Here is a 12,631-nt window from a genome sequence, read left to right as displayed (position 1 = left end):
GCTTCTTTTACCTTTTCATATTTGATATTGTTATTCGCCACTGCCCCGAAGCGCTGTTTTTTTTTCAGTTTTTTGTTACTCGGACCGAGACCTCATGGTCGGTGGGTGACAGACCCCCTCCAAATCCGGATGTCCAGGCTTAGGTGGAAGTCCCAATGAACACTGGAATACCTTTGTGAAGTTTTACTGGAGTTGGGGTTGAATGAGTTCACCACGGACTGCCATCTTTGAACATCTGCTAGCGTCCTATCCGGGGCGCTGTTCTCCAGTTTTGGATGTTCCTCGGCCAGATCAGCTAAATGGAAAACAAAAGTCCAGATGTGTTCTAGCCCATAGCCACAGTCACATGAAGTAACAAACTCAGCTCTACTACATCGGTATCAACGTACATGGATGAAATACCTAGTGCATTCCCCAAATCCTCCACAAGGTGTCAGTAGAGATACCACAAGGACCAAGTTTAAGCCATCTCCCCGCTTCATATAGAAGCTTCTGCTCAGCAAGTAGGTGCCACATACAGAGCTGCCCTCCTCATCCTCATCATGACCATCAATAACCTGCAGCAAGGGAAGAACTACAAAGTGCAGATGTCATGTCTGACCAAGGTAAGATCACAGCAGCACCTTCCGGGGGATCACAACCACACTTTAACTCCTTGCATTCCAGTAGCAGAAATGTGACAGATGTGGAGGGAGCGAAGGGCTGCGCTGCTTCACTATGTCACAGCTGTTGTACATGGCAAACTCCTGTTTCACGACTCCGTATAGATGTAGCAGAGCTGAATTGTCATTTAAGTCTCTAGTGCTGCACAGTTAGTGTGTTGTGAAAATAATAAATCACCAGCAGTCCTATGTAAAACTATTAAGAAGAAACATAAAAAAAATCTAAAATCGTTGGGATTACCAGCAGTCCCATGTAAAACCAAAAATAGCACAGCATAACATCATTTAGTAGGTCTATTTGCGGTCTTCTGGGAAGCCACAGATCACACGTATGAGATAATGCGGTCGGTTTACTTGCAGTCCTTTGCAAAGCCTCAAATATTGTGATAAAACCGTTTAGAGGATTCCTTGCAGTCCTATGTAAAAACACACAGATAATATGTTAGAATTGTAAAGCCACATGTAAGAAGTTAGATTATGCAGTCCTGTGTAAAACCTCAAATGACACGTTTTAATGAGCTAACTTTGTAGGTTTAGCCCTGTCCTGTGTACAACCACAGAAAAAGCTGCATGACGTGACATTGGAGCAGTCCCATGTAACAATCACAGACAACACGGAATGAGAATTTGGAAGGCTTAGCTGCAGACCGATAGAAAAGCACATCCGGATAGGAGGCAGAATGTGTCCCTGCAGTCCCATACAAGTGCTCAACTTCAGCTCTGCTACATCTGTGTATGCTCTGTATACTCGCACACAGGCTGTGGCTGGTCCCCCTGCCAGGATAATGAGCACTCGGCTGTAGAGTTACATCAGGACACATGTTCATCTGGAGCAAATTCCCAGATAAAGCGAGTTATATTTAGATGAAATGGAATCTGCGCTGATGAGGATGGAACGGAGTGGAGGAACGTGGTGCTACCAGCACCCTCATCATCACCCATGCTATCACTCATATCATCCCCATTACCCCCATCATCACCCCTGCCATCACCCATATCATCACCATTACCCCCATCATCACCCCTGCCATCACTCATATCATCACCATTACCCCCATCATCACCCCTGCCATCACCCATATCATCACCATTACCACCATCATCACCCCTGCCATCACTCATATCATCACCATTAACCTCATCATCACCCCTGCCATCATTTCACCCCCATCATCACCTTTGTCATCACATCACCCTCATCAACACCCCTGCCATCACTTACATCACCACCATCACCCCCATCATCACCCCTGCCATCACTTACATCACCACCTTCACCCTCATCATCACCCCTGCCATCACTTACATCATCACCATCACCCCCATCAACACCCCTGCCATCACTTACATCACCCCCATCATCACCCCTGCCATCACTTGCATCACCCCCATCTTTACCCCTGCCATCACTTACATCACCACCATCACCCCATTATCACCCTGCCATCACCCCATCATCACCCCTCCCATCACTTACATTATTGCCATTACCCCCCATCATCACCCCTGCCATCATTCATATCATCACCATTAGCCCTATCATCACCCCTGCCATCACTTACATCATCACCATTAGCGCCATCACTTTCACCATCACCACTATCATAACCCCTGCCATCACTTACATCATCACCATCACCTCCATCATCAACCCTGCCATCACTTACATCATCACCATTACTCCCATCATCACCTTTGTCATCACTCATATCATCACCATTACCCCCATCATGACCCCTGCCATCACTTACATCATCACCATTACCCCCATCATGACCTCTGCCATCACTCATATCATCACCATTACCCCCATCATGACCCCTGCCATCACTTACATCATCACCATTACCCCCATCATGACCCCTGCCATCACTTACATCATCACCATTCCCCCCATCAATTTCACTATCACGGCTATCATCACCCCTGCCGTCACTTTCTTCATCATCTCGATCATCACTCCTGCTATTACTTACATCAACACCATGACCTCTATCATCACTTCTACCATCCCTTTCCTAAACACCTGTATCATCACCTCTGCCATTACTTTCTTCATCACCCCCATCATGACCCCTGCCATTACCTCTCTCACCACCCCTGCTGTCACTTACATCATCACCATTACCCTCATCATCACCTCTGCTGTCGCTTTCATCATCACCCCATCATCACCTCTGCCATCACTTACATAATCCCCTCTTCATCACCCCTGCTATTGTTTACTTCATCACTCCACCATCACCCCTGCCATCACTTACATCACCCCTATCATCACTCCTGCCATCACACCATCATCATCACTACCACTCCCATCATCCCAGCCATCACTTACATCATCACCCCGTCATCATCCCTGCCACCACTTACACCATCATCACTACCACCCCATCATCACCACTGCCATCACCCCATCATCATCCCTGCAAACACCCTGAACCTTGTCTCCATCCTCACCCCCACCATCTCTTCCGCCACCGTATTGATCACTAATGGCGCTTGTCTTTCCGGCTGCTCAGTGTTCATCAGTATTATATGTCAGGCATTAGCCGGCTGGTTATTGTATACGGGAATTCATGCAGGAAGCGTCACTCCGTTGGGAGATGTAGGGGGTGCATATACTTTTCATAGCGTCTGCAGAGCATTTTCCTTATGATAAAGGCTCAGGCCCTCGAACTGTCTTCAGATCCCAACTTCTGTCAGACCCCAGTGCCCCTTCAGCCATACCCCCAGATGACAGGCCTAGGCTATGTGGAGACTTTTGTAGCACTACTAATAGATTTAACTCTGCAAGCCTACAAGACTGCATGTACCTCAGTGTATGTAATTGTACTGCAGCTGTAGTCTCAGGGTTACATTCAGTTAGTTGCATCACAAAGAGTCTCCATGTAGTCACTAGCACAGTTCCAGAAGAGTTATCTCATGAGAAATATATGTATTTACTATAACAGGCATGTCAGGAGAGGTGACAGGTCCTCTATACATTTCTAGACTCACTGGTGACTTCTCCTCTGATTGTAGACATTCTCTTTCCTTTTCTTCTCCCTTCAGCCCAGACACCAATGATGACTTCTCCTGACTGCAGAGTTTCCTGCTGAGACATCTTTGCACCCTCACTACTGAAGCCATCCTCATCCTGCATAGCAATACAAATAAATTCAGACCCCAGACCAGACCCTAAATTCCCTCAGATCACAGACCAGACCCCTAATTCTCCAAACTGGACGCCTAATTCCTCACACTCTAGACCAGACTCCTAATTTCTCAGACCAGATCCTGAATTGCTGAGACCAGACCACTAATTCCTCAGGCTAGATGCATTAGTTCCTGTGACCCGAGGCCAGACCCTCAATTCCTCAGACTAGATGCCTTAGTTCCTCAAACCCAAGACCAGTTTCCTAGTTCCTCAGACCACTATATTTGTTAGTACCCAGCCCACACTCCTAATTCCTCAGACCCCAGGTCTGACCCCTAATCCTTTAGACCCCAGACCAGACCCTTAATACCTCAGATCCCAGACTAGAGCCCTAATTCTTCAGGCCCCAGGTCAGACTCATAATTCTGTACCCTTCACCCGACTCCAAATTCCTTAGACCCTGGACGAAACATTTCCTCAGACACAACGCCAGACCCACTAAGTTCTTCAGATCCCATAGACAGATCCCTAATTCTTCAGACCAGATCCTTAGTTCCTCAAAACCCAGATCAGACAAAAGCTAAAATACTTTCCCAAGTCGGTCCTCTTCATATCTGCACATCTGCCTCCACATACCTTGTGTGTCAGGCTGGCGTCAATAGGGTGCGCCAGAGTGTCTAACAGTGGCCGATGGGAATCTGCCTAGAAGAGCAGATTGTCGGCCCAAGGCTGTATTTAGCTTTCCTGGAATAAGACTTCCCCCTCTCTAAAAATGGCATGTAACTGGGCAGATGTGCCCTGATGGAGTCTAGAAAACTTTGAAAGCAGCCATTGCAACCATATTGATTGTAAGCTGGCTTTTCTGTGGTGGTCCGACAACAGGTTCAGGATGGCGCAGCAGCTGACAGGCGAGATGGAGGCCAGACTTTAATAAAAATAAACCTTTCCTGACCTAAAACCAGTATACTGTTTCCGCTCGGTACTGGAACGCTGCGTAAATTTTAACCAGCGTTCCCCGTTCACAAAATGTCTCAACTCTCTGAACGGCGAGGCACTCCCATCTTTATAGTTACTGTCCTTCTTCAAACTAGTGCTGCATGCTTCATTTCTAGAGGTCCACGGCACACACTAAGAGCTTAGTCACACGGGCGCATCCGGGCGCATCGGCGCCCGTGTTACTGCACTAAAAGACGGCCGCACTGCGGATGCGGATGAATCTCCGCACCGCCGGAAGAAAGAACATGTGACCGGCTCCATTGCCGGTCATGTGTTCTTTCTTCAGCGCTGCGGGGAGTCGTCCGACCTGAAGTGCGGCCGTCTTCTTCGTGCAGTAAGGGCTCAGTGACACGGGCGCATCGGCACCGGTGTACGGCCCGTGTGACTAAGCCCTAACATCGCGGCCTGAATGCACCGTAGGTGCCGTCTGCACATACTACAGACCGTCATCTATACATACTTTCAGAGCTCCGCCCACTCGCGAATTAAACCCACCGTGGGTGCATAAGTACATGGAATACGGCCACACTAAAGGCAGGACATCACTTCCATATTATACCTTCTCAACTGTGTGTAGCGCCTCCACAAAGTGCCATATGGGTACATACACAGCATTACCAATGCACCATGCTAGTCCCCGCATTACCAGTGTACGTAGCAACACCCAACCACTAGTCACATATGGCCGTCACAGTCCATATAGTCAGTCCAGTGTACACGGACATATTTGCGCAAGCAGAATTTACTCCCGCAATACTCCGAAAATAGAACCCATTTATTTCAATCTGATCGTTCACATTTCTGTATGTCGCACGCTCCTTCCAGTTGCGCAAAAAAAAATTTTCTGCGCATTTTGCACCAAACTTCCCCATAGAAGTCAATGCGCGCACTATATGCTAGGGGATGCGTGATTTTCTGCAAAATTCCGCAGGAAAAAGAACACATCTGGAACTCAGCCTAATTAACCATTTCAATCGTTGTGTCTTTGTTTGCCGCATGCAAATGAACATTCCTTGCGGGTGGAAAAAGTGCAGTAAAATACGCTGATGTGCGCAAAAAATGCATCATTTGTAACTCAAAAATGTTATGCCCATGCGTGTGCAAATGTGCATACTCTCGTGTGAATCTGGCCTTAGCCACTGTAGGCCGTCAATGTCATGGATCCATTCGCCGTCATCTATTTCCCTATCTAGTCCCTGCGGGAAGGGTGACTCTCTCTCCTTGTGTCTTTTTTGGCCCTCTTGGTGAAGCAGCTTTGGCCCTCAAGCCCTTTAGTCACCTCTTATTTCTGCGCTGTACCCCCACCAATTGCTCCCAATTCCTAAATGGCCACCGCCACATGGCCTCAGGCCTCTTTTATGTCTACTAGGCCGGCAGCCACCACTCTCCTGTCCTATCTGCAGCCCCTTGCCCTCCTGTGACGCCATTCTGGCCTTTATATACCCTCCCCACAGACCCGCTTATGACCTTACAGGACCTGACATTGTGGAGGGCTCAGCCTGCATTATCCCCTATGGAGGGGACATGCTCAAAGGCCTTCTCCACACACACAGCCTCTAGGAGGCTTCGAGAAAAAGGCGCTATCCGATGCCTGTCCCACACGGCCATCAGCTGAGCCGATTACATTGTAAGGGACGGTGTTGATTAAAATGGCTGCATAGAATTCCTCCTGTGTACTTTGTATAGAGCCCATTAGGTTTGTCGGGGAGAGCGGTGAGCGCTGGGTGAGACGTCCTCCATCTGTTCTCAGAGTCTATTCAGCAAGAAAAGCAAAGACATCCAAAAAGGCGCTAAGGAGTCTTGTAATCAGAATGGGGGATGGGGGGCTCTCGAGTGTCTGCAGGAGAAGACATCTGATTACATTGGAATATTCACAAGTCTCATATATTTACACATACGTAAATAACGACTTTATGATGGCCGATGCAAAGCCGCCAGGTGCGGAGGATTCATCACATGCCATAGGATGTCCGAAGAAATGTCATGGGCTGAGATACAGCATATCAGCGGGCAGTATCACACATCGTAGCGTTAGATACCGCGGCTCGGCCACATATCACCGGCCCGGACGGACATCCCTTAGATTTTTCTTGAAGGGCCTCTTCCTAGTTGAGTGCAGGAAATAGTAATTTGTGATGGAATAACGGGGAGTGCACATAACATGGCCGAATGTGCTGCCGCCTGACTCCAGGCACTTGGCTGAAATGCTTGTGATTGACAGAAAATACCCAGAAATCCACAGAGATAATCTGCTTATACATGATGTTCTGCTGCCAGGCAACTGCTGAATATGTAATTATACAAATGTCACTGCATGTCACCACAAAGTATAAACCCCCTCATAATAATCCAGATTATGGTGTACACCGCTATTCTATACATTACACAGGACTGCGATCAGTAGTAGATGTATACTCCTATACATAGGGGGCAGTATTATAGTAGTTATGTTCTTGTACATAGGGGGCAGTATTATAGTAGTTATATTCTTGTACATAGGGGGGTAGTATTATGGTAGTTATATTCTTGTACATAGGGGGCACTATTATAGTAGTTATATTCTTGTACATAGGGGGCAGTATTATAGTAGTTATATTCTTGTACATAGGAGCAGTATTATAGTAGTTATATTCTTGTACATAGGGGGCAGTATTATAGTAGTTATATTCTTGTACATAGGGAGCAGTATTATAGTAGTTATATTCTTGTACATAGGGGGCAGTATTATAGTAGTTATATTCTTGTACATAGGAGCAGTATTATAGTAGTTATATTCTTGTACATAGGGGGCAGTATTATAGTAGTTATATTCTTGTACATAGGGAGCAGTATTATAGTAGTTATATTCTTGTACATAGGGGGGCAGTATTATAGTAGTTATATTCTTGTACATAGGGAGCAGTATTATAGTAGTTATATTCTTATACATAGGGGGCAGTATTATAGTAGTTATATTCTTGTACATAGGGAGCAGTATTATAGTAGTTATATTCTTGTACACAGGAGGTAGTATTATAGTAGGTATATTCTTCTGCATAGGGGGCAGTATTATAGTAGTTATATTCTTGTACATAGGAGGCAGTATTATAGTAGTTATATTCTTGTACATAGGAGGCAGTATTATAGTAGTTATATTCTTGTACATAGGAGGCAGTATTATAGTAGTTATATTCTTGTACATAGGAGGCAGTATTATAGTAGTTATATTCTTCTACATAGGAGGCAGTATTATAGTAGTTATATTCTTGTACACAGGAGGTAGTATTATAGTAGGTATATTCTTCTGCATAGGGGGCAGTATTATAGTAGTTATATTCTTGTACATAGGAGGCAGTATTATAGTAGTTATATTCTTGTACATAGGAGGCAGTATTATAGTAGTTATATTCTTGTACATAGGAGGCAGTATTATAGTAGTTATATTCTTGTACATAGGGGGCAGTATTATAGTAGTTATATACTTGTACATAGGGGGCAGTATTATAGTAGTTATATTCTTGTACATAGGAGACAGTATTATAGTAGTTATATTCTTGTACATAGGGGCAGCATTATAGTAGTTATATTCTTGTACATACAGGATAGCATTATAGTAGTTATATCCGTGTACATAGGGGGCAGTATTAGAGTAGTTATATTCTTGTACATAGGGGGCAGTAATATAGTAGTTATATTCTTGTACGTAGGGGGCAGTATTATAGTAGTTATATTCTTGTACATAGGAGGCAGTATTATAGTAGTTATATTCTTGTACATAGGAGGCAGTATTATAGTAGTTATATTCTTGTACATAGGAGGCAGTATTATAGTAGTTAGATTCTTATACATAGGGGGCAGTATTATAGTAGTTATATTCTTATACATAGGGGGCAGTATTATAGTAGTTATATTCTTATACATAGGGGGCAGTATTATAGTAGTTATATTCTTGTACATAGGGGGCAGTATTATAGTAGTTATATTCTTGTACATAGGGAGCAGTATTATAGTAGTTATATACTTGTACATAGGGGGCAGTATTATAGTAGTTATATTCTTGTACATAGGGGCTAGTATTATAGTAGTTATATTCTTGTACATAGGGGGCAGTATTATAGTAGTTATATTCTTGTACATAGGAGACAGTGTTATAGTAGTTATATTCTTGTACATAGGGGGCAGTATTATAGTAGTTATATTCTTGTACATAGGGGGCAGTATTATAGTAGTTATATTCTTGTACATAGGGGCAGTATTATAGTAGTTATATTCTTGTACATAGAGGATAGCATTATAGTAGTTATATTCTTGTACATAGGGGGCAGTATTAGAGTAGTTATATTCTTGTACATAGGGAGCAGTATTATAGTAGTTATATACTTGTACATAGGGGGCAGTATTACAGTAGTTATATTCTTGTACATAGGGGCTAGTATTACAGTAGTTTTATTCTTGTACATAGGGGGCAGTATTATAGTAGTTATATTCTTGTACATTGGGGGCAGTATTATAGTAGTTATATTCTTGTACATAGGGGGCAGTATTACAGTAGTTATATTCTTGTACATAGGGGGCAGTATTACAGTAGTTATATTCTTGTACATAGGGGCAGTATTACAGTAGTTATATTCTTGTACATAGGGGCTAGTATTAAAGTAGTTTTATTCTTGTACATAGGGGGCAGTATTATAGTAGTTATATTCTTGTACATTGGGGGCAGTATTATAGTAGTTATATTCTTGTACATAGGGGGCAGTATTACAGTAGTTATATTCTTGTACATAGGGGGCAGTATTAGAGTAGTTATATTCTTGTACATAGGGGGCAGTATTATAGTAGTTATATTCTTGTACATAGGAGGCAGTATTATAGTAGGTATATTCTTATACATAGGGGGCAGTATTATAGTAGTTATATTCTTGTACATAGGGGGCAGTATTATAGTAGTTATATTCTTGTACATAGGGGCAGTATTATAGTAGTTATATTCTTGTATATAGGGGCAGTATTATAGTAGTTATATTCTTGTACATAGGAGGCAGTATTATAGTAGTTATATTCTTGTACAAAGGGGCAGTATTATAGTAGTTATATTCTTGTACATAGGGGCAGTATTATAGTAGTTATATTTTTGTACATAGGGGGCAGTATTAAAGTAGTTATATTCTTGGACATAGAAGGCAGTTTTATAGTAGTTATATTTTTGTACATAGGAGGCAGTATTATATTACTTATATCCTTGTACATAGGGGGCAGTATTATAGTAGTTATATTCTTGTACATAGGGGGCAGTATTATAGTAGCTATATTCTTGTACATAGGAGCAGTATTATAGTAGTTATATTCTTGTACATAGGGGGCAGTATTATAGTAGTTATATTCTAGTACATAGGGGGCAGTATTCTAGTAGTTATATTCTTGTACATAGGGGGCAGTATTATAGTAGTTATAGTCTTGTACATAGGCGGCAATATTATAGTAGTTATATTCTTGGACATAGGAGGCATTATTATAGTAGTTATATTCTTGTACGTAGGGGGCAGTATTATAGTAGTTATATCCTTGTACATAGGGGGCAGTATTATAGTAGTTATATTCTTGTACATAGGGAGCAGTATTATAGTAGTTATATTCTTGTACATAGGGGGCAGTATTATAGTAGTTATATTCTTGTACATAGGGGGCAGTATTATAGTAGTTATAGTCTTGTACATAGGGGCAGTATTATAGTAGTTATATTCTTGTACATAGGGGACAGTATTATAGTAGTTATATTCCTGGACATAGGAGGCAGTATTATAGTAGTTATATTATTGTACATAGGAGGCAGTATTATAGTAGTTATATTATTGTACATAGGGACAGTATTATAGTAGTTATATTCTTGTACGTAGGGAGCAGTATTATAGTAGTTATGTCCTTGTACATAGGGGGCAGTATTATAGTAGTTATATTCTTATACATAGGGGGCAGTATTATAGTAGTTATATTCTTGTACATAGGGGCAGTATTATAGTAGTTATATTCTTGTACATAGGAGCAGTATTATAGTAGTTATATTCTTGTACATGGGGGCAGTATTATAGTAGTTATATTCTAGTACATAGGAGGCAGTATTATAGTAGTTATATTCTAGTACATAGGAGGCAGTATTATAGTAGTAATATTCTTGTACATAGGGGGCAGTATTATAGTAGTTATATTCTTGTCCATAGGGGGCAGTATTATAGTAGTTATATTCTTGTACATAGGGGGCAGTATTATAGTAGTTATATTCTTGTACCTAGGGAGCAATATTATAGTAGTTATATACTTGTACACTAGGGGGCAGTATTATAGTAGTTATATTCTTGTACATAGGAGACAGTATTTTAGTAGTTATATTCTTGTACATAGGGGGCAGTATTATAGTAGTTATATTCTAGTACATAGGAGGCAGTATTATAGTAGTTATATTCTTGTACATAGGGGGCAGTATTATAGTAGTTATATTCTAGTACATAGGAGGCGGTATTATAGTAGTTATATTCTTGTACATAGGAGCAGTATTATAGTAGTTATATTCTTGTACATAGGGGGCAGTATTACAGTAGTTATATTCTAGTACATAGGGGGCAGTATTATAGTAGTTATATTCTTGTACATAGGGGGCAGTATTATAGTAGTTATATTCTTGTACATAGGAGGCAGTATTATAGTAGTTATATTCTTGTACAAAGGGGCAGTATTATAGTAGTTATATTGTTGTACATAGGGAGCAGTATTATAGTAGTTATATTCTTGTACATAGGAGGCAGTATTATTGTAGTTATATTCTTGTACATGGGGGGCAGTATTATAGTAGTTATATTCTTGTACATAGGAGGCACTATTATAGTAGTTATATTCTTGTACAAAGGGGCAGTATTATAGTAGTTATATTCTTGTACATAGGAGCAGTATTATAGTAGTTATATTCTTGTACATATGGAGCAGTATTATCGTAGTCATATTCTTGTACATAGGAGGCAGTATTATTGTAGTTATATTGTTGTACATAGGGGGCAGTATTATAGTAGTTATATTCTAGTACATAGGAGGCAGTATTATAGTAGTTATATTCTTGTACATAGGGGGCAGTATTATAGTAGTTATATTCTAGTACATAGGAGGCAGTATTATGGTAGTTATATTCTTGTACATAGGAGCAGTATTATAGTAGTTATATTCTTGTACATAGGGGGCAGTATTACAGTAGTTATATTCTAGTACATAGGGGGCAGTATTATAGTAGTTATATTCTTGTACATAGGGGGCAGTATTATAGTAGTTATATTCTTGTACATAGGAGGCAGTATTATAGTAGTTATATTCTTGTACAAAGGGGCAGTATTATAGTAGTTATATTCTTGTACATAGGGGGCAGTATTATAGTAGTTATATTCTTGTACATAGGAGGCAGTATTATTGTAGTTATATTCTTGTACATAGGGGGCAGTATTATAGTAGTTATATTCTTGTACATAGGAGGCAGTATTATAGTAGTTATATTCTTGTACAAAGGGGCAGTATTATAGTAGTTATATTCTTGTACATAGGAGCAGTATTATAGTAGTTATATTCTTGTACATAGGGAGCAGTATTATAGTAGTTATATTCTTGTACATAGGAGGCAGTATTATAGTAGTTATAGTCATGTACATAGGAGGCAGTATTATAGTAGTTATATTCTTGTACATAGGGGCAGTATTATAGCAGTTATATTCATGTACATAGGGGGCAGTATTATAGTAGTTATATTCTTGTACATAGGAGGCAGTATTATAGTAGTTATATTCTTGTACATAGGGGCAGTATTATAGTAGTTATATTCTTGTAC

The 12,631-nt window shown here is 41.2% G+C and overlaps 1 protein-coding gene across 1 annotated transcript in view; it reads left to right on the top strand.

Annotated features, from left to right (window-relative positions):
• Nucleotides 1–506: 506 nt before the first annotated feature.
• The window catches only part of RGS11 (regulator of G protein signaling 11), a 124,013-nt gene continuing 111,888 nt past the window's right edge, over nucleotides 507–12,631 (top strand). The window contains exon 1 of the mRNA XM_066576694.1: nucleotides 507–605. Within this exon, the coding sequence (XP_066432791.1) occupies nucleotides 543–605 (63 nt within the window). The 5' untranslated portion in view covers nucleotides 507–542. The remainder of the gene's footprint in view (nucleotides 606–12,631) is intronic.

The sequence above is a fragment of the Eleutherodactylus coqui genome, chromosome 8, assembly GCF_035609145.1.
Source record: "Eleutherodactylus coqui strain aEleCoq1 chromosome 8, aEleCoq1.hap1, whole genome shotgun sequence".
Classification (NCBI taxonomy): Eukaryota; Metazoa; Chordata; class Amphibia; order Anura; family Eleutherodactylidae; genus Eleutherodactylus; species Eleutherodactylus coqui.
This window is presented reverse-complemented; position numbering and strand designations above follow the sequence as displayed.